Source organism: Cryptomeria japonica, chromosome 9 (genome assembly GCF_030272615.1).
Source record: "Cryptomeria japonica chromosome 9, Sugi_1.0, whole genome shotgun sequence".
Classification (NCBI taxonomy): domain Eukaryota; kingdom Viridiplantae; phylum Streptophyta; class Pinopsida; order Cupressales; family Cupressaceae; genus Cryptomeria; species Cryptomeria japonica.
Genome location: NC_081413.1, coordinates 124,590,869 through 124,615,338, shown reverse-complemented (window position 1 = coordinate 124,615,338; position 24,470 = coordinate 124,590,869). Strand labels below are relative to the sequence as shown.

Below are 24,470 nucleotides of genomic sequence, written 5' to 3'. Positions count from 1 at the left end.
AGCCATATTTGTTGATGATATTATATTTTGTGGAAATGACTCTTTATGCAAGAACTTTGGAAATGAAATGAGCAAGGAATTTGAGATGTCATTAATCGGTGAGATAAAGTATTTTATAGGTTTACAGATACTGCAAATGAAAAATGAGATTTTCATTACTCAATCCAAGTACATAAAGGAAATCTTGAAAGAATTTGGAATGGAGGATTCAAAGCCAGTAAGTACTCCTATGTCTACCAACTATAAATTATCAAAGAATGATGAATCTGCATTTGTTGATGAGACACTTTACCGATCCATGATTGGAAAACTGCAATAAGTTGTTCACAGCAGACCAGACATAGCACATGCAGTAGGTATAGTTGCAAGATTCTCTACAGATCCTAAGGAAACACACATGACAACAATCAAAACAATTTTTAGATACTTGAAAGGCACTGAGGATTATGGCTTAGTATATCAGAAAGGAAATTATTTTGATTTAAAATTTTATACTGATGCTGATTGGGCAGGCAACATTGATGACAAAAAAAGCACAAGTGGAGGAGCTTTCTTTTTAGGAGAAAGACTAGTGAGTTGGCTTAGCAAGAAACAAGGATGTGTTTCACAGTCAACAACATAAGCTGAATACGTTGCTGCAGCATTGAATTGTACCAACATTGCATGGATCAAACAACTTTTGGAAGGTATAACTGAGAATGTTACCGAGCCAGTAACTCTATTCTGTGACAATACTAGTGCCATTAATATTTCAAAAAATCCTGTTATGCACTCTAAGACAAAGCTTATCTCTATCAAATATCATTATCTTAGAGAAGAAGCTCAAGAGAAGAAAGTGGTGTTGGAGTATGTTAGCACAAAGGAACAAATAGCAGATATCTTCGGCAAGCCACTACCAAGGGACACTTTTGAATATCTTAGAAGTCAGTTAGGGGTCCTACCCCTATCTTCTACTCACTGACCGAGTTCGGTGAAAGCATCAATCTGATGACTCTATTGAATATCTTTTAGGAGTTGATGTTGAATTACACACTTTAGGATGTTTTCTAAAGGTGTACAGGAATTATTACAGGAAATTATATAGGGGACGGGAATTAAAGTCAAAATGCTCTGACCGAGACTCAGTTGATACACAACAGCAGGAAATCACTTCATACAGAAAGAAATTATGTTTTAGTTCTTTACTTTTTGGCATTGTTGTCAAAGGGGGAGAAGACTAATATCACGGGAGAAGAATATCAAGGGAGAAGACTAAAAGTAAACTGAGAAGAGTACAGATTGGAAAGAAGACTGAAGAAAAGAGGAGAAGTCTAATGTATGGGGGAGAGCATTTCAGCATTTCAGAATCACAGCTATCCCGAATCTTTTAAAGGTCAAATCAATTGGTTTTACCATCAATGCCAAAGGGGGAGATTGTTGGCAATATTGCATTATAACAGACAATGAATGATTGTTGGCATTTCATAAGGATATTGACAAGGTTGTTGATGATTATGGATATAACTGATTAAAGATGTTTACTGTCTTGAAATTATTATTTTATCATTGATGTGAAGAAATTGATTTTCTAATTCAGTATGATGTTGCCATATCTTGAGAAGTATGATTTGAAGATTATAAAGATGTCGGTAAAAGACACAGGAAAGAATATGATGAATAAGGTGTTCAATGGGCAACTACTACTGAGTCACACAATGATGAGATCATGATGTTTAGATTGTTTTAACATCATACATATGTTGTAAATTGTGAAGGTTAATACTATACTATGTTACCAAGCAAAGAACCTAGTCTGTAAACCCTAAGGAACCTAGTCGATAAACCCTAAGGTTGTCGCTATCGGTTAATGAAGGCAGAATGTCTACCGAGTGAAGTTTAGTATTCATCGAGTTGTTACCGAGTTGTAACCGAGCTATAACAGAATGCATTAAATGTTTGCATGTGTTATTTAATGAAGGAAGCTGATGAGCTGGAGTTGATGAGCTGGAGCTGATTAAATGATTGGTGAGCCGTGGATGAAGTTTGTTAATGAATCTAAGGCAATGGAAAGTCGGCATGAAGATCTATAGCGCAGATTGAACCACAATACCGTGGCACAAGTTCCAAGAAATGTATGCAAGTTCCAAGGCAGGATAAAACATTTTCAGATCGAAAGATGCATTGAACCTGGATAGGATTGAAAATCTGATGGCTATGATTGACCATGGGAAATGTGATCAAGGAGATTAAGCAGTTACCTAATTATTTATAAATAGGAAACTGTTGATAAACAAGGTATGCAGGCAAGTGTATGCACAGGGATGCTACATAGTGTTTACCAAGCACATAAGCTTGAAGACCTGTTAGAATAACAGAGTATAGAAGCCCAACAGATAGACAAGATTAGTTCTATGTCTAGATTGTATTGAACAAATAGGAATCTGCTTTAGCATTTTAGATGTGAAGTTACAGATAGATTTTTATTACTGTTATTTTGAGAAAGTGACAGAAAATCTCTTAACCGAGTGGACTTAACAGTCTTATTTGTAAAACCCTCTAGCAAGGTGACATTTTGATTGAGTGTTTGAAATCCTTTAACAAGGTCACTTCTAAGAAGGTGAAGATCCTAACAGATCTGAGGAAAATCCTTTAACCGGGTCACATCTAGAAATGTGTTTGTAATCTTTAACAGGATTTGCTTTTAATTGAGCATACTCTAGAAGAGTATATTTCTTAGTGGGTCCGAAATCCCACAGTGATTTTTCCCTATTTGGGTTTCCACGTTAAATCTGGTGTTATGAGGTTTATGATGTTTATTTGTTTTTGAGTTTGCATGTTTAACAATTTTGGTTATATTACTGATATATATGTTACCGAGGTTGAATCTGATGTTTTATGGATGATTAAGTTTGTATGATTCACCCCCCCCTCCCCCTCTCATCTTGTTGACTATTGGATCTGTACTTATATTAAGTATCAGAACTATCAAGAGGTGCAACAATTTGGGACTAATTCCCTCTCCCTCTAGACCCACTGAAAGGATCACTCCCAATCTGAACTCCAGACTGGTAGCCATGAGCATGACTAAGGTTCTACTCCACCAGCCTGGCTTTCACCATGACTACCTCTACTGAAGCAGACTCAAAAACTCTCACTCCTCCACTGATGCAGTCATTAAGACCCCTCAAGAAGTGCTGAACAAGCATAGCCTCATCATTGTTGATCCCGACATACTGTTTGAGCTCATAGAACCTATGCTCAAACTGATCTACTGACAACCATAACTGGCACAAAGCATAGAACTCGTCTGCATGCAACTGCCTCCACTGGGTGAAAGAAATCGTGCCCTAAATCTCTCCAAAAAGATCTCCCATGACACAGTGTTAATGTTCACACCGATCCTCTCCTCTTCTAACCGCCACCAGATAGATGCAAAACTCTTGAGACGCATGATAGCGCATCTCACCTTGGTGTTGCTACCATATGGATACATGGCGAAACACCGATCTAAACTGATAAGCCAGGTCTCTGCCTCGAGACCGGTACCTTTATCGTCAAAGAAGGGAGGATTGGACCTCATCAAGTCCCTCATGTGCCCCATGTTAGTTGGATCCTGGTCCACTGGCACCTCTCTCCCTCTAGGAGATCTCTCTCTCTCTCTCTCTCTCTCTCTGTGGAATCTATTGATGGAATCCACTACCTGGGCATGGATGGGTTGATCCACCTCAGGTCTGGGGCCTACTCTAGCTAGCACCTCCTGAAACAGCTATCATAGCTCTTCCCTTTCGGGAACCTGCTCTCCTGAATGCGGTCCCTCCTGATGAATTGACTGATCTCGATCCACACTCGCATGAGTGGGTGGTGGCAAATGACTATGGTGGTTGAAACCTCAACCCCATCCTCCTCCTTTGCCTCTGGTGCAACCACCAACACGACCACTTCCTTGGCTTTCCTAGCCATGACCTAACACTGCACAAGAGAGAAAAGTTTAGATCAAAGGAAAGGAAAGAAGAAAGGAAGTCACACCACAAGACCTACAAAAGGTCAAGGTGAATGGGCCCACTACAAACCCAGAGTACCTAGTGTTTAAACATGGGCTCTGATACCAAATGTAATGCCCCGCCAGGAACCCCAAAGGAAAACCCACAACAAGGGTGAAACAATTTTTTTTTATAAAAAAAGTATAAACATAATAGGTGCATTAAACACAACATGCACGATAACACAAACAGAAGACTTACACCAGAATTCCTTAAGGGTTACCAACGAAGAATCAAAACCAAAAGATAAATTCCACAATTAAGGTTAATCCAATAATCCATCATAAACTCAATGATCACAAGAAGCCATATATGCAATAAAAGATTACACCATTGAAATATTGAAAGGATACAATATAATTTCTCTTCAATAAGCATGTACACATAACATAAAGGAAACTGATAAATAATATCCCAATCTTAGGATTACATTGTTCTTCCAATACATAGCTTCTCAATATACATATAAAGATACAACTTAACCAATTACAAGGTTACAAAAGATCATGATACAATGACCAAATAGGTCTCCAAATAACAATAATCTCCAAACATGAGATAAACATGAGCCACGATCCATAGAAAAACTTGCAAAGCCAATCCTCACATGAAGGTACGAACAAGAACATCCGATGGGAAGTGGCACTACCACCCGACCATGTAATTCCCAAAATGGAATCACCCCACCATGCTAGGAGATAGCTAAGGACCCTCAAGCAAGAAAAAGCATGACATGGTCGACAAAACAATACAACACCATGACAGCACAAAGAGACTCCACAATAATCCAAGTGACTCAACATCACAATACACAAGTGAAACGACTTCACACACACACGTGAATCGACATCACAAAATACAAGTGATCCTAAAGAGAGAGTGTTATCACATAGCTTACGATGGTTACCAAGGTCGACCTCCATAGGTCCCAACTCACTATCTTGGTAACCTTTCCCTAACCTCCGGCTCCAACTAAGTTTCATGCGGACCCTACCAGCCTATCGTGAAGACAAGGTGGTCGGTTTGCCATTCCAGGCCTTCTCACTACATTATGAGCCTCAGTACAAGCACTCACCTATGAGCAAGGTACAATATCTTTATTAATGTTATGAGCTACCCACATAATCAATTAATTAGATTATCTCTTATTATCTTACTTTCAAAGGGTCATCCTACCAACCTCTTTGGCCGCAACCCCCATTCGAAAGCCACTCTCTCAAAGAACACTAAACAAACATGGTCACTCCACGAGGACCCTATAGCGAAGCATATAGCCATAACACCACTATCAAATACCAGTGGTCAAAACAAGGACATACCGTCCCTTGGATAACCATAAGGCAAGACACTACATGGTTAAGACAATGAAGTCATCATATATCACTTGGTCAAAGGTACCAATTACGCCACCACAAGACGACTGAACCATAGACCAAAAATAACACAAAACAACTCTTTGCAATGGAAAGACAATTTCACTAAGTCCACACTCAGACAATATTTGAGAAAATCAGCATCATAAGCACTTGCAACATCTTTGATTGAAAATTAAATAAAACACTCTTTACGACATTCACATCTATCCAATTTCGAAATCAATATTCCATCAAGGATAAAATTCACATTAAATACTCAAGCGAATAAAACATGAACTCCTAACAGGCATTTAATTCATTTCCAGAATATATCCAAATTCACCAATTTAAATCACTAATTCATGCCTTGATTTCCATTGATAAATTTATTAATTCACATAATAAAAATCATTGAAAATCACTATTCTATTTAACATAAAAACTACTTAAAAGTATTTCATGTAATAAAAATTAAATTCATAGCACATACCGATTTGTATCAGTACGATTACAAGGTCAAGCAGGGGTCAAGGCCAACCCGCAGTAGTGTTGTTGCCGAGGCCGCAGACACTACCTGCCGATAGTACTGTTGCCGACCGATAGCAGGCCTACCGATCGGTAGCGCTGCTGCTGACCGGTAGCAGACTCTACCGATCGCTAGCATTGCTACCAACCGGTAGCGGTACTGCCAACTGGTAGTACCACTACTGCTGATAGCAACCGCTACCAACCGGTAGCACTGCTACCAATCGGTAGCGGTACTGCCGACCGGTAGTATTGCTACCTAGGGTAGCAGACACTACCGACCCGTGTGGTGTGACTAGCCCGCCACGGGGTAAGGTAAAGTCTACGATAAGAAAATAAAATACATGCCTTCCAAAGAATTAAAATCAATATGCCCAAAATCGTTTAAACATGAAAACAATTCATTCTCTGATCATTTAACGGGCACACACACACAGAGTGCCAAGATCCAAATTCCAAATGGATATTTACCAATACGGTAAATGGTGAAATACAGTCACACAAGAACCCCAAATCTTGGGCAATAAGATACTAGGAAGCACACAACAAACTAAATCCAATTCATTATATTCCAAATAGAAGTGGCAATCTAAGAAGTTGATTTTCAAGAACACAAAAACATACAACAAATAGAGAAATGAACCATTTCTTTCCTATAAGAAATCATATGATATAAGCTTCACAAAATCAACAATAACAGGCATTTATTCTTCCATTCCAATCATTCCATGAGATTCGACAAGAAGATTTGCATTTTCTTTCATACACAGGAAGCAACTGAAAAATCAAATTTAAATTTCAAAACAAGAAGAGATTATCCAACCTTGAAGCAAACTAGAAGCAAAATGGTGGAAGAATCCCAGTCCTTGCAAACCAAATCAAATTTCAGCTCCTCTTACAGAATGTTTTTCCAAATTCCTCTTCCCAATTTTCTACCTGCTCTTCCCGTGAATTTCTAGAAATATATGGGAAAATAATTTCAACCTAAACTTCTAGGTTGAAAGTTTTTTCCACCAATCAGATTAATTTATTTAAAAAGTAAAAAGCAATCAGATTTTCTCTTTTCCAAAAAAAACAATTCTTATCCAACATTTAAAATGAAAAAGTCAAATGGAAAGGTAAAAAGAAAAGCTTTTTATTTTATTTTATGTTTTCCATAATACTTTCCCTCAACATAATCTTTTAACACTTAAATGGCTAGGCAATTATTTATTTCCTTCCACAAAATATATATTAATGCAACTTTACACAATGAAATAAGTCATTTAACCATTTAATCTAGCAAATCATTAATTTCATTAAATCAATAATCTCAGAGCATAATAATTAACTAATTATGCTAACATAAGATAGCATCATCCATACCATTAAATAACCATTCAGATGAAAGAAAGCACACAAAATGAAGAATGATCAAATGACGAGTCACAAATGACCAAACCAAAGCACTATTACTCGCATACTGGCCAGATGGGAAAGACAACCGTTTGACAACACTCACACGAGTGTAACTGCGGGTCAAGTTAGGGTCCAACAACTATCTCCTCCACTCCCCTCAAACATATAAGGCACGCTTAGACCTGTGAAACCGGGTGGAGTCGATACCCCGTACCTACCCAGTACTTGTACCTGCAATGTCCTGCACCAAAGAACCACACGTACATATACAGACATGACACGCACACCAATGAAGGAGAATTGTGACGTTCCCTGTCCCATCGGAGTGAGTGAAGGAAAATCATCTCCTCGCATCACATACACATGCAAACACGCAACACATAAATAACACATCACACATATAAGGTAAGAGTGTGAGTCCATGATAATGATCCATAAAATAACCTTAATCATAACCATCGAGATACTGCATAAAATTATACACCACAAATCCAGATAAAGCATGAAATAACATCGCATAAAATCTGAATCAATAAACAATAATGTTTCACTGAAGTCAATCAAAAACATACAAAAAGAGTCTGATCAAGGAGGGGTACTACAATTAGTAGTACCCACACTGACTTGGTCATAAAAAAAACTTAAGCATATTATTTTTGCATGCACTTGGATTCATTATCACCTCATGTGAAATTAATGAAGGATTGAATCATGGAGTTGTGGCTAAGTTGGTTCCCATGAAACCATTATACGGTGATATGAAGTAATTGAGTTGTGTTTCTCAATCCATACAACTTGATCCAAAAGTGAAATACAAAATGTGTATGGGGTTGTTGAGGATTAGTGCATATAATATGTCACCCTCAAATCGGGATCATTCATCTCAATTGATACAATTTGAGGAAAGGAGAAGATAAAGTGGACACATAGAGAAATGTGTTGGCCCTAGTGGTGTTAAGATGATAATTGAGCATATATGAAAATAGAGAATGAAAAGGTTGTGCCACTTGATTGTAACCCGGAGTAAGAGGACACGCCATGTCAAAAGATAAATCATGAAAGTGAAATTTATGATTTTTTATGTAAGAAATTAAGACATGTGCAATAGTGGAAGAATACATCATGTAAAGCTTGTGATAGATGTCCCATAAAGATATAATTGTGAAGAGTATATAAAAAAATGTACCATATGAAGATGACTATGAAAGTATGGTGCTATGTGAATGTATTCTCCAAAGAGAAAGAAAGCATCATAAAGAAAATGACCCCAAGTGAGGGAGAGGATGACAACTACCACAACTATAAAGTATGAAAAAGTAAAAAATAAAAAGCCAAAAATGAGAAATAGTGAAAATTGCTACTATAAGAAGCATGACTAACAAGGGATAAACAAAAAAGCCAAATGATAGCTTGCAACAAGAGAGACAAGGAAGGAGAGGAAAAAAAAGAATTATTTTAATAAAAAGGACAAGGTTATTGCAAAAAGACAAAGGTGATGTAATAAAAGAAAGGGAGGCACAAAATCATGCTCCATATAAAAGGCCTAGGGCATGAACAAAGAACATTTTTTTTTATCAAGATTATGAGGGTGTTGGTGAGGACACTTCATAACTTTGTATCATCCCAAATCCACATATAAAAGGAAACTAAAAGAGAAAAATGACATGATCCCAAAAGAAATTTCAATATCCACTTGCATCAACATACAATGTTAAAGGTGTCTATGTCATCCACATACTAGCTAAGAACTTGGAAAATGCCCATAAACATGCAAACAAGAAAAAAATAAACTAAAACCTTGTAAACATAAGGATATTGATCTCAACCAATTAGTTCTTGATAATCCTCTTCCACTACAAGATAAAAATCTATATTAGTAGCCATGTGGGATTAGGATGGGCTTGTATTTGCATGCATATTATGCCCTTTCACAAAGGTTTGGGTGAGAAGTGTCCAATTTTGGTTAGGCATCCACACTTGGTTTTATTTTTCTTTTTGTATCACCTTATTTTCTTGATCTCTTGTTATAGCATTAAGTTTTAATACCGCTTTCACTTGTTTTTTTAAATTTCTTATCATCTTTATTTGCCACATTGTTTGTGTGGCCATGCTTTTTAATTAGGGGCTTTAGTAGAATAGGTGATCCTTCATTTTTTTTATCTGTATTTTTGCAATTGTTCGTTGCCTTGATCTTTTCTAGACCTTGGTGGAATCAAAGCTTTAGGAAGATCTAGATTTTGTTCAATCCTTGTCATAGTTAATTGTAGCTTACAAAAGAGACATTTCATCTTTAATTTTGTTATTTTCTATATACTTGATAAATGTTATATGTAATGGTTTGTGGATGTTCTTTCGAAGTATGAATAAATGTATCGATATTGATGTTTTTCTATTTTGAAAGAGGTTGGAAATCATCTCTTTCTACTCTAACTACCCTTGATTAATAAATTTAACAAGTTGATGCAAGATAGAAGGAACAACTTGAAATTACTTTGTCAAAGATCTTCCAAGAGGAAGGATGGGTTGATAAGAGGTAGAATAATATGAAAGAAAATGACTCTCTTCATGCAAATTCTCTTGCATTGTATGATTAGATAATTTAGAGATACCTTGAATGTGCATAAATTTGTTAATAGGTATTATTAGTGAGTAGATACTCCTTTGTGTAAACCTAGAAGGGTGGAATGATTTTGGAGGTTAAGAAGATGCATACTCTATTACATTTGTGTCTAATAATTTCAACTCAACATTGCTTACATTTACACATAAAATCTTAAATGATATAGAGTTATTTAACTACACCTCTACTTGGATTGTGGGAAGTAAGCTCTTAAGGAGCATTTTTTGAAGCTCGACATATCGAATTTGGTAACACATTTTAACAAACAAAAGGTTGAAAACAAATAATTGTCACAAATCCTCTCATTAGCTTTTTGTCTACATTCTACCAAATTAGAGATACTTTAAGTTAAATATTAACATTGAAATGTTGTACAAATGCATTTGTAATTGTTGTATACAATTGTATAGAACCATGAGGCAATTGTTAAAGCTATTCAAGTATGTAATCTTGTAATGTCCTTGGGTTTTTTTTGCAAGTAGCATATTGCCATACATGTAATCCAAATAAATGGCATTGAATGATCATAAATGAATGATGGGATCCTATTTATCATTATAAATTCCAAACTTAGAGGGTACAAAGCCCATTCAGAAAGAATATGCTAAAATGTCATAAGAGTGGATTATGCTTTACTTCTCTTGCGATATCTTTCTTAATGCTTGGAGGTAAAGTTTTCACTCAACATTACATTTCATCAATCCTCTTAATAATAGTGTCAATAATAGAATGATGTATCACGAAAATAGAAGTGGAAGTACAAACACATGTAATGATGGATTGGGTGAAAATAAGTTTAAAAATAGTGGAAGAATGTGGAGTAATATCGTTAAAGGGAGCAATGGGGTTAACTTGAATATGTGGTAGGGGAAATATAAGAGAAATTTTTGAAGTGGGAGCTACAGAGGGTAGAGGGTTGAAAATGTGATAGTGGATCTACAAGAGGACTCTTTGTAATGATAGCTATGGAGGATTGACGAGAAGTGAACATAGGAGTGGCATGGTGTATGAAAAATATAGGAGATTAGGTGCAAGCAGTAAAATAGTAAAGGAAGCTTGAAAGGTAAGGGAATGGATATATTATTAGGCAAGCTTGATGAGTTCAACTTTTGATCTACATCTTAAAGCAATTCCATTTCATATGGTTTTGTCCTTAGCATAGTGTGAAGGGCATCCACTAAATTGTAATGATCAGCATTATTATCATTGTTAGCAAAGTTCTATTTAAGAAGAGATGTATGAGCAACATTGCAACTATCTATAGTGATAATATAAGCATCATAGTCGAGTAATTCTTCTGCATTAAGATGGATAAAAAGTATTTTCATGGCCATGGTTGGGTTTAACCTAAGGCTCTTTTTATGTGGAAGGTGAGAGATTAACACCTAAAGGATCAAAAGAAAGGGCAATGAAAACAAAAGGATATTCATAACTAATGTAAAATTAAAAAGAGGAAAAAATATTGGAGAAATATAATAGTTGGATGAGTTACGTTCTTTAAAATGAAGAGAACTAAAATGATACCCTCTTCAAAATTTATATAAATCTTAACAAATAAAAGATTGATTAACACAGAGTAAATCCTAAACTAATATAAATGACCCAAGTCACTAACATAACAAGTAAATTTCTAAAGTGAATAAGAGGTTAAGGATATACTTCTAAAGCACCATATATTTATAATCTATACATTCTAGTTTGGTATGTTTGTTGTCATGGTCTTAGACTTCCTCTCCCATAATTACAGTGCCTTTTCTCATGATCTTATCTCTATTAGTCACATGCTCGTGAAGTTTTCAACTCTAATATAAAAATTGAAATGAAATCAAAACGGAGTTTTCAACTCTAATATAAAAGTTGGAATGAAATCAAATAATAACTTTAAAGGCTTGCCATGAGGATCTTATCTCTATTAGTCACATGCTCACAAATTTTTCAAAAGTTGAAATGAAATCAAATAATAACTTTAAAGGCTTGCCAAGTAAGGATGGCGATCTTATCTCTATTAGTCACATGCTCACAAATTTTTCAAAAGTTGAAATGAAATCAAATAATAACTTTAAAGGCTTGCCAAGTAAGGATGGCATTGTTATACTTCCTTGAGCCTAGGTCTAAGTCCCCTCCCCTCTTAATACAATTTGTATGAAAAAAATTGAAAAAAATTCAAAAGGATGGCATTGTTATACTTCCTTGAGCCTAGGTCTAAGTCCCCTCTTAATACAATTTTTATGAAGAAAAAAAATTCAAATATAAAAGTGTTGGATGAATACTAATATACTAAATGTAAAACATTTAGGTGTTTTGATTTGAATATTCTTTGGCTTCTTAGGCTGCTCTAATAACACTATTAGACTTTCTAGAGTCAAGGTCCAAGTCCCTTCTTAACACAAATTGTGTGGAAAGATTTAACAATTTGTATGAAAATAATTTAAAAATTTGTATGAAAATAATTTAAATGCAAATGTGTAGGATAAATTATGATACTAAATGCAAAGATGTCTTGATTTGAATATTCTTAAACCACTCTAATACTCCAATAAAAGATGTTTTGAAGATGTTAGAGCATGCTTTCAAATATCTTGAATGGATCATCATAAATGCCTTAAGAGGTGGTTATTATACACTAAAATTTCTCAAAATAAGTATTAAAATAATAATTGAAAACTTTCATGATAATATTTTTAAAAATCTTTATTTCGCAAGGTCTTGAGGTTTGATAACAATTGAGATTTTCATAGTTCAGGAGTTCATGTTTAACATGTATAACGTTCAGAAAATGAATGTAATTATTTAATTTACAATTCTATGAAACTAAAGTTTTCGTATAGGACAGAAATATAGGATTTTCTACAATTAAATATACATTGAAAAAGAGAGATTAAATGGAATATTAAATGGGTAAATATTCGTACAAAGTTTTGAAGGTGTTCACTAAATAAATTTGAATAAGTAGATAATAGAGTTAAGTGTTAACGTGAATGTGTTAACCAAAATTCAAACATCTTAAAATAAATAAAATAAAATAGCTCCAATTGATATCTTTACTTATATATTTTATAATAAAGCGAAATCCCAGCCCTTTTTCAACTACTTTTTGTTTGTATAAATTATTTTAATTATTTCAGCAGCTTTTAATTTGATGAAGTTATTTTGATTATATTATATTTTATTCCAGCTGTTCTTGATTTATTTAAATTAATATAATAGCTGTCCTGTCCTCTCCAGCAAACTCGGAAGTTCCTCATAAGTAGCCTAGACATTTTCTGTGGTTGTAAGATAAAAAATTAACTTTTGTGAAAGTCTGCAAGAACTGAACGAGCTTTTAAAAGTAAACTCTGCAACCACTGGAGCAAGACAAGCTTTAACAGTGAAGTGTGCAGAACTGAACAAGCTTTTAAAGCAGGTTGCAGGAGACAGTCTTATGCATTGTTCAGAATCAAAACTGGTGAAAAGCGTATACTGAACAAAATTGGTGAGCAAAGTATCCTCTATAAGTGCATTCTGATACAGAGCAGAACAATTCCAAGACAGTACAACGCTTGTGCACATGGATTCCACTTAAAAGCGAGGCACAAACAAAATACATTGTGGGTATAAAAAAGCACAAAATTAGCAAAAAGAGGACCCTCGATTGGTGGCCCATTATAAAAAAAAGCATTAAAGCAGTTCCTTCCTGTTACATTTCACCCACAAAACTTAATTGGGGTAATTATACTCCAGTACCATAATAAAAAAATTATGTGAACAATGAGTTATCTGGAGTCTAACATCCCGTCCAAACATGGGAGAAGCTTTGGGTTTTGGGTTTCTTCTATTACTCAAGCTTCGATTGCTTCACATATGACTTGGAGTTGTACTTCTGCAGGTAGAAGTTGTAGAACAATACCACTAATGAGATCATATAGTAAAACAGAATCTGCAATAAATAAAACACAGTTAGATTGATAGTTATGATTGATCTGCAAATGTCACTTATTATGCAGAGTGGAAGGCCATGATACCTTGCATAAAAATCTGGGATATGGAGCTTGTGTTTTCACACAGTAGTAAGCATGAACCATATTCACACCAAATTGCAGCATTTGGATTTGGGTGAGATATCTGAAAACAAACACAGAATATCAAGCATCTTAAAAAAAGGACTGAGAATTTATAGAAGGTTTTGGGCGAAGATGGCATAAGTTCAAAATATCCTAAGATAAGATTAATCACATTATCCTCAGGTATTAGAACTTTTTTCTCATCTGGTTGAGAAAGTAATGCGTTTCAGGGCTGAACTCGAGAAGAAAAGACAGATCTTACCTTCCCCAGAAGAGGTATTTTTGACGTATTTCTTTGTTTCTTAAAATTGATGAAAGCAGATAATAAAAGTACATAACTACATGAACTGCCGAGTTCATCGCTGCAGAGAAGTATGCTACACAAAACAAGATGGAAGAAATCAAAAGTTATACAAAAAGAATAATGTTTATGTATACATCTAAAGGAGAAAGCAAACTCTCTCCTCAAGAGAATCAGTTTTGCTAACCTTTCAATATACAAGGAAAAATTAATATCCCTCATCTAGAAATTACACTTCTGCCTAGAGAAAGTAGAAAGCACAATTCCTGATAAAAACAGGTGATTGAAATCAGTAGAAAGTACCATCTCCTCCTGGTGCATGATGGGCAATGATCCACCAAATAATAGCAATAGAAACATGGTGATATACATGAAGTACAGTGATCTGGCGAACATTTCTTTTTAGCACCATTATCATCTGAAAACAGAAAAACTCCTGTGAACCTTCTATGCAAAAACTGAGATAGAGTCTAGGAATAGTTTATTTTAAAAACCTGAGATACTAGAATATCTTAAATATGCAACAAAGTTAATTTACAGGCTTTAAAAGGTACAACAACAAACTGAAATATTCAAGAAAAGCTTTAAACACACAACAAGAAAAACAATTTTTTAGGCACTGGAAAGTACCCACTAACTGAAATATTCAAGTCAAATTCTAGAACAAAATCTAGAATCATAATTTTAAAGATCTGAGACGCACAATAATCTCACCGTGTCCATCAGCTCAACAATCTTGGACATGTAGAAAAGGTAGATGAAGTATGCCATCTGATAAAACAAAATCAAGTTATCAGTGAAGACTACATGATAGTTACAGTTCACAAGTAGGGAATGTACAAGGAAAAGAGTCATAATGATGATGCAAATTTTAAGTATTGAAATGTTTGAAAACACACATGCATAAATAAAATTATATACTGTGCATTCACATTTCACAGTTCTGAAAGGTAACATTGCAAGAACTTCAGGATCGATAGTAATTTAATTATTTTATCTGAAACGTTAAATTTCTCATAACGTATAATGCAATACCAACAAACTTTCAACAACGGCAATTCAAATCCATTACAGTGATTCCTAAGCGCCCAAAATTTATATGGATATAAGCAGGCATATAACCAAATGATATTTGCCATTGTGGAATATATACTATGATCTACACTTAATTTTCATAAATCTGGCTCATAAAGGATCCAAATCTGAAAGGAAATATCATCCAGGATTGATTGATTCCAATTAGCACAAATAAATCCGGACACTTACAAGATGTCAAAATACCCAGCTGTTAAGCATGTAGTGCAGTGGATTGTAGCTAAATGCAATTTAGTTGCAAAATACAAGCAACATCTTAGATACAGTCTGTAGCTTCAAGCATTTCCTTTCTGGACAAAATTCAGATTGCCCACTGGTAACGTTATAGATAAAGCAGTTGGGTCCACACTTTCTTTACATAGAAAAGTTCAGACCGCAGGAAACGCAAACAACACCATAATGGATGCAACTTAGACAACAAATACTGGACGTGAACCCATATCCATACAATTATTTTGAATTTCCCAATATTTTTTTATATATTTGTGCATATGCCATATACAAATAAAAAATATATACCTTGTGTCTATAGTTCACGAACACCCCTAGCACATGCACCCAAGTTTTGGGGGCCAGCACTAGTCCTCTATACATGCATTCCACACACCAGTGCACCCAAATAACATTTTACTATTTAAGCTTCAGTGATCTTTCAAAAGAATCTTCATCAAGTTTCCCATTGTGCTTCTAAATTTTGTTGTAGTCTACAAAGACTTGGCATATTACAAGCAACCCTGCTATCAATAACTGCTGAAGTGCAACACGTGAAGGTAATACAAATTCATCGTCATCCTGCTGACCATCAGGAGAGCATTACAAACATATCCTTAGAGTAGCATGCAATGAAGCAAATTGTCTAATCTGCAGCTGGGCACTACAGTAAAGTTATGTTGCCATTCAGATTCAGGTTTGTCTAGGTTAGCTCTAACATATGTGTGTGTGTATGTTATTAAAAGAACTAATGATAGCCAATTTAAGCAGGCACTTCTTGGAAACCTCCTCCAGAAGGTTTCCAAGAATTGGATTTTTATGGTGTTTCGGGAGGTAATCCCATTGTGGCTGGCACGGGGCATGGTGCACTCTTCCTCAGCATAGTTCATTAGAGTTGGAAGTTAATTGTTGAAAGAGTTCTCGGGTGATTATTTCAGGCATGTCGAACGGGTCTCCTCAGGACTTTTAGCATAACAAAATTTTATCAGAAGTGTGTTTGCTGACTAAGTGTTTTGAAGCAATTGGTTTTCTTTACAGCTATAGGTAATGTAATAGAGCAGCTGATCTTCTCTTGCTATGTGTTGCACAGATCAAGATGGAGTTCCTTCTTGCATGGAGGTGGTATTTTCAGAATGAAGCATGGATCACTGCCTGCACAAGACCTTTGTTGTTCCCAATGCTAAAAACCCTTCAATTTGTTAAGTTGATTTTGGGTTGAAACAGACCAGGAAATTTCTGCACACTCAGGACCAAAGCTTCTATTTTGGTGGTCAAGGAGTAGACTTTAGGCAAGGTTCCGCTGGGTGGGGAGAGAATGTAATTCTTTGCAAAAGCTCAGAGGAAGGGTTCATGGCCACCGATAAAGGCCCTGTTCATGGTTCAACTGAAGAGGTGATTGCTTGTGTTGTTGGGGCTTGGCATTGTATATTGATGAATTGATGAGCTGCATGTAATTTTTTAGGGATGGCTGTTTGGATGTGTCAAGCCTCTTCGCCAAGTCAGATCTCTGCAAATATGGTTTTACTTGTACAACAAAGAACGCTTTTCTGGAAATGTCAAGGTGGCTTGTAGTGCCAATGCCAAATATGATGGTCAGGAGGTGACTGGCTGTAGTGGTGCTCTGGGTGAAGTAGTGGATCTGACCCCTCTTCTTGTAGTGGGTGATCTGGTTGTGTCTGTATTTGCTGCATGTCCATGTGTAAGTACTTCAAAAGACAGTTTTTCCTTTCTCAAGGGCTTGTATTTTCCTGTAATTGCAGGTCTGGTTTCTTTATAGTTGTGCTATCATGTGGTTTCAGGATTTTTTGTTTAGAATGTAGGTAGCCATTTTTCACACATTTAGAATGTAGGATGTGGCTTCTTAAAACATGTTTAGGTTGTAAGATGTGGCTTCTTTTGGTTCTTGATATGTCAAATGTTTATGTTATTTCATCTGTGTGGGTTCTAATAGAACATTCAATTTACCTATGAAAATAAAATAACCAACCATAATTTGCACAAAATATTCAAAATTAAGGATGTGGCTTCTTAAAACATGTTTAGTTTGTAGGATGTGGCATCTTTTGGTTCTTCATATGTCAATTTTTTATGTTATTTCATCTGAGTAGGCTCTAATAGAACTCTCAATCTACCTATGAAAAAAAATAACGAACCATAATGTGCACAAAATATGCAAATTTAAATATAGAATGCAGCTGTTAGGTAGAGTAAATTAGGGTTTTACGATTTTTTTTTAAACGACTGCATTTTTGTCCCAAGCAGCTTTCCTCTGAGCTTAAACAAGTTCCTTACCTGGCCTGTGGATTTGGTCCAGGTATGTTTGAACATATCTAGATTGAATTGAAAGGCAAACCCAGGTCTTACCCAGACCAGGATCTGCACTTGGTCTGGACCAGTCCGGGTAAGCTCGTGTTCTTGCAGAACCCAGTAATGGGGTGGTAAAATGAATTATATGACCAGCATTCCCACACTCACAAGGAATGCTCAGTCATATTAAAAACTATTGGAACCATTAATTAAAATACTTTTCTCAACAAATGCATATATCAGTGTATTATTCATTTACAAGAGATTGATAAATATGATGCAATCAGTAAGACATGTACACCCTGTTGATTGTAACTAGGTAGAATGCGGATTCCAATTGCCACGGGCTGGGCCCTTCTCATCCCACACGCCACTCTTAGGGCTGGGCCCTATACATCACGCACTCCTTAAACACCATGCTACTCCTGACTACCACGCTACGTGCAAGATAACATGCTTACATGAATAGGGCCGACCCTATCTAATAAAGGGTTTCTGTTAAAGTGATGCAAATAAATTAAAGGTTATGAATTCATCATAAGCTGACTTGATGAGGAGTGGTTGCTCTCCTATAAATAAGACATATACCTCTCACAATATGATAAAGCAGTTTCAAGTAAATGCGAAATATATCCTTCTTGGGTAGCGAACTCCTTTGCAAGCAGCAGATCACAGTGAGCTTCATTCATAGGCAGCAAATTATCAGTTAGGTCACAGCGAACTTCATGTATGTGCAGATCTAATTGGTGATCGCAGCGAACTCCATGTATGTGCAGATCTAATTGGTGATCACAGTGAACTCCATGTATGTGCAGCAGATCTAATTGGTGTTCACAAGTTATCATCAAAGACAGGGATCTCCATTGAAGGCTCAAGCAAAGGACTGTGAACTAGTTGAAAGGTGCATGCACAGCACGACAAGTTAGAAGGACTGTAAATCATGATCACTGTCAACAAACTAGCTGTGTAGTCTTCTATATCATCTTCCTTGTGACTGCAACTTCTATACTCCAGATAAGTGTGTAATTGTCAATTGAATCTAAAACCATAATCAGATCTGAGGATCTTTTCTGGTTGGGTTTTTCCTCCTAGGAGGTTTTCCCAGGGTAACTTTGTCTTGTCTCTTTTGCATTCATTTCTTACTATGCTTAAATCTGAAAACCAATAAATCTAATTAACCTAGTTAGAAACAAATTCTGATTTTCTGAGTTTCATCTAATCTGAAAGTACTAAAATTAACACACCCAAGTAGAATGGTAAGATTATGGAGATTCACAAGTTTAAGGCACAAGCAAATATAAGAGAAAGAATAATGCATCGAATGCTTTTCAAAATCATATCCAATACAACCAGAAATTTAGATATGCAAGAAATATGTAGAAGCCAGCTTGTAGCATGCATGCAAGAAATGGCTGTTTGCATTTTGAATTGTCAAAAGCAGAGTAGCCGGAAACTCCTCTGTCCCTCCCTGGGCATGCGTATCCCAGTATCCGTTCCCGTTTCCAAAACGGATACGTATCCGATACAGCCCGGATACACATCGAATATTGTACCCACACGTGCCCAAAAAACAGTTATTTCCAACCATGCTAGATACTAAGTGATTTTGATTTTTTTTTAAATTTGATGTAAATCTTCCTAAATTTAATTTTTAAAAACTTCATTCATGCATTTAAAAAAAAAAATTGGTATTAACAAAACCTACACCAAATGAGAAAGACAAATGAAATGTTTTTCTATTTTAGTGACCCATTTTTTGGGTTATCTTCCAATGCAACTCTACTATTTTTGCATATTGTAAAATGTTAAATCAACTTATCATTATCTATGTGTCTATATTGCTTTTGAAGTAATGAAAATCTCCTCGAATAACTTAAAAAATTGTGTTAAATATATGTGTATGTGTTTTTTATGAATGACGTATCCAGCCGTATCCATATTGGGGGTCTTAAAAAATGGCCGTATCCGTATCCGATACTGTATCAGTATTTGAATCCGTATCCGTGTCCATGCAACTTTGGTCAAAAGGGAAAGGGGAACTAAAATAACAATAATTATTGTCTACTCAATGACCAGAATATAAAGCGCCTTTACAAACTTGTCAAGAAAAGTGAAATTTTCATCTGAAATTGAAGGTGATGTACTATAGCTTTTCTACTCCAGGGAATATAGCATAAAGATTAGATGAGAGAAGATGTTAGATAAACTCACCTCCTTTTCATCATCCTTGTAAGCATTGCCCCAAACAGAATATCTGCTCAGAAGAAAATCAAGTTTTAGAATTTGCCTCAATCCATATCAAAGCCTAATTAAATATGCCACCATATCTTAAAAGCAAACCAAAAATTTTACAAGCCTGATCACAGACTTCCTTGTGTTCATTTATAGTTGCTGAGATGCAAAGAAAAAAAGGATTGACAACCTTCAAACGAAAGGAGGGGATGGTTTCGATAGATAAGAATGTCTTAAAAATCTGAGCAACATAACATCTCCTCTTCACCAGATCCAAAAAATTCAGTTAAAATGGAATATAAGTTATAACACAAAATTCACTGAATCATCGGGCTAGCTACCTAATCCCCATTCCCACTAATAAATTATAAAGCGCACTCAGAAAGTAATTCTTTTAAGTTTTAAAAGACCAAAATATCCCTAGAATATATAAGTTTGACATGAGATGAAAACAACCATGATCCTCTAGTAATTGGGTTTTTTTCTTGTAAGTTGTTTGTTGGTCTGAATGATTTGTTTTTGAAAGGCAAAGTCTCAGAGCTCAACCACTGTCCCATGATATTAAAATGACAGCACACCAAAAGCTTGAGCTCTCTTGCAAATAAATTCTCAAGCAGTTGATACGCACATGTTGCTGGAGATAGGCACTGGCAGGTGATCCCCATGATCCAGGAATATACCCTACATACAGGGGCTATCAGCACAGCCCTGCAAATGCTAAAAGCCTAAATATCTAGCCCATCCATACTCAGAAACTCAAGAGGTCTAGCCCTACCCATTCAACTAAACGATCTTTGGCAGTCTTGGAATCTGGAATGGCCTTATGCCCGTTTGTGTTTTCTATTTTCCATAATTATGGGTTAGAACCTGAAGCTTTCGTTCTGACAACCATCCTCTGTTCTCTAACACGGCTCAAGTAGGTGTACCAGTTTTCGAAGTAATGAATTGCCCAACTTTCGACAGAAGAAAGGGGATAGCATGTGTCCAATGCCTTGTAAGTTTTTGATTTCGATTTTGGGCTGGTGAATCTCTGCCCCTATACTCAAACCCACGCTTATTAGAATGCCTAATCTCTCCTTTGGAGAAAATTTCCAGCAAGGCGTACACATTGCTGGAGGCAATTGATCCTGATTCCTGACCGCCTGCTGATCATACCAATAAAATCCCTGCAAAACATAAAATCCCAATAGTCTCCCCATTATGTACCCCAGCAAAAGGGTCTTCGAAAACCACTTTAAACAATGTTCTAGTTCTGTCGTTGCCAGTTTCTCCATCACTCATGATGAGATGGCTTATACCCAGAAGTGTTGTTTGTTTTAACGAGACCACATTTGTTTTGGTAATTGATGCGTCTAAAGCTAGATTGATATAAGCTATAAACTATAAAGCCTAGAAGATAAACTTGTATTCCGGAAGACAGCCGCATTCATTTCTTTGTTTATGATGACTATTTCTCCTTTGTGCACAATATCAGTAATTGGGTTATCTTCTGTCTAATATTTTTGAAACATCGTAGTCGTTAAAAACAATCTGAGCCATTCGGACGACTTGAAACTTACTGGATTAAAACTTGAAGATAGAATCCAAACCAGCAATATCAACCAATGCATAACATCAATATCACTAGGACACAACCGAATTCAACCATTCAATGACACCAAACACCACTTGAAACTAACAAAGTAAACACTCAAGCAGGGTCATCTAATTGTGACGGTACCAGACCATTTTTATTTGAAGGAAAGCAATTAACTGTGACGGCTAAATCTCATTCTTTTCCCAAAAAAAAAATTAATGAATTATGTTATCACGCACAGGCACACAAAAAACATAACCTGATCCAAGTTTTGAACCAACCTGCTTAAAACCTCTCTAATTGCTAGATGGTGTAAGTTTTTCACAGTCCATAAATTGTAGATGCAAGCTTTTGAATAAAAAGAAAAATACAAACACAGTTTTTTCTACTCTCTAATTGCTGTTAATTAGTTATTTTAAATGGTAATCTAGAGTGTTTCGGGATTGCATCTACTCTCTAATTGATAAAAAAAACTCATACACTATAACACTCTAGATATCTCATGGATAATGTTTTAAATAAAGTTATAACTTCAGCTCAGAGTATTACAAAAATTAGCTTCCCCACAAACTATTACTCCTGCCATAAAAATTCGATTAGTTAAGGTGGCTCCTGACAAACCTAAGATAACAACTCTCCAAGGAAAACCAATCAAGATACAAAATATACTCTCAGAAAACCCATTTTAACAAAAAACAAAAAACAAAAACAAAAATCCTCGCTCAAAAACGCATCCCTGAAGCTCAGTCCAAAAGCCATGGCAAAACAGAGCATGCAACTTCAGAATCCTAACTTCAAAAACAAACTAAAGTCAAACACAGCAAACCTAACAGGGCTTAAGGGGGGTTTCAGCTTTCTTACTTGAGATGTATAGATTGCGCAACAATGCCGGAGCACATATACACACTGAGTATCAAACAAAAAGCATTGTGCAGCACGACAAGGAGCCTGAGCCAGTTGGGCTCGACAGTCCTGGGCTTAAGCCCTGCAATCTTAATCCACAGCGATCCACCACAGACACCCACCAAATAAGCAGCCAGAGCAACAAACATCGGAGTGGGACTGTCCACATATGGCAAACCGCGTGTGGGAACCGCGCTGGCCAACTCCACACCCGCGGTCACATTAATAAACCGCAACATTTTCTCTGTAATTCTCTCATTCAATGGATCATAGAATTCCTTCACAACCACTTCAATAGATCCCATTTTTTCTCTTCTGTGCGTTCAGCCTGCCTGCTTTCTTTCCTTCCTTTGCCTCCTTTTCTTCCTGCTGAACGCAAAAAAAACAGATCAGCTGTAAATATGAGATCTTATTTCACCGTTTTTCACTCCACTTGGCGGCCTCTAACTCCCGAGCAGTTAGGGTTCGCCGGGTGTCCGGAAGAGTCTCCTCAGATGTATCCCCGCCGTACACATGTGCAAACCATCGTTGTCTTTTAACGACATATTATTCTTATTTTTTCTTCCTTTTAATATTTATTCTTTATTCTTATTATTTTTAGTTTTCTATTTTACAGCTGGAGCCGTAACTTTAGGTGCACGTGGCTACCGTATGAGTATATTTATACGTGCACACCGTATAATAAAACTACAATGGCACGTGAGCACCGGAATGCCTTGTAAGGTTGCCATGTGGTTTTGCGTTAAAAACATTAAAGGAACGGACCCCAATAAATTAATAAATGTATACTTAATTTTAATACACGCTTAGATTATTGTACTAATTTAAACTTTCTCTGCCTTTTCAATTTAGTTTTACATTTAATTAAATCCCAAAAAAATCTCCTAAAAGTTATTTTTAGTAAATATAAAATATAAATTTATTAAAAAATCAATATATATTCTCTTTTTTACAAATTTATGCTTAGATTATTGTTTAAATTTTCTTGCCTTTTTAACTTAGTCTTACTTGTTGAAAATTAAAACCCACAAAAATCTCCAAAGAGATTATTTTATTATATATAAAATATAGATTAATTAATAAAAAATTATGTATATTCTCTTTCCTTCAATACTTTATCAATATATATTAAAATTAAAATGGGGAAAAAAAATCTAGATATGATAGTCAAAATGATGACTTGGCCGTTAAAATATCTCATGGACAAGAATATCCACACTAGAATATTATCCATAATGCAAACAAACAAACAAACAAACAAGTCTCTTCAAGGAATTTAGGGCAACAAATTCTTTGAATAATAATAATGAATGAAAGCTACAAAGAATATGATATCAATTTCATCAATCTTTGTCTCTAGGCTTTAGCTTTAATGGTAGTCCATCTTTCATTAAATTTGTACTTTTATTCCTTAATGTGAATATTAGTGCCTACCACATGCCCTATGTAAGGTACATGATGATATGTCTTTAAAACATTTTCAAGTTGATATTATTTTATCTATAATAGATTTCATATGTGTGAAAATATTTGTACTTAGATTTTTCCAAGTCCACATTAGATATGAAATGATGATTGAGAGAATGTTCAAAGTCTAACTATTGATGTAGATGGTAAATTTGTATTTTTAGATTTTTTTAAATTTTAGTTTAATAATAAAAATGTTAATATATATGCAATTTAATTGTCTTTATTAAAAAGTAAATAATTTGATAAAATAAGTTTGTTAGTGTATAATTTAAAAAAAAAAAAATCAACTATGAAAGGAATATGTTTGGTTTATGTTTAGTGTGTTTAATAGTTTAAACTTTATTATGATAAAGTTTTATCATTATTCTTAAAATGAATCAAAGTTATCATGACTCTTATTTTGTCTTATACATTTTATT

The 24,470-nt window shown here is 35.4% G+C and overlaps 1 protein-coding gene across 1 annotated transcript; it reads right to left on the bottom strand.

Moving 5' to 3' along the window:
* Positions 1-13,386: 13,386 nt before the first annotated feature.
* Positions 13,387-23,029, bottom strand: LOC131047068 (uncharacterized). The gene is made up of 7 exons (XM_057980895.2): positions 22,540-23,029; positions 20,082-20,124; positions 14,973-15,029; positions 14,562-14,676; positions 14,220-14,334; positions 13,919-14,018; positions 13,387-13,833 (listed from the first exon to the last, which is right to left on the bottom strand). The coding sequence occupies exons 1-7, from the start codon at positions 22,884-22,886 to the stop codon at positions 13,732-13,734; spliced, it is 879 nt and encodes a 292-aa protein (XP_057836878.1). The 5' UTR covers positions 22,887-23,029; the 3' UTR covers positions 13,387-13,731.
* Positions 23,030-24,470: the final 1,441 nt, after the last annotated feature.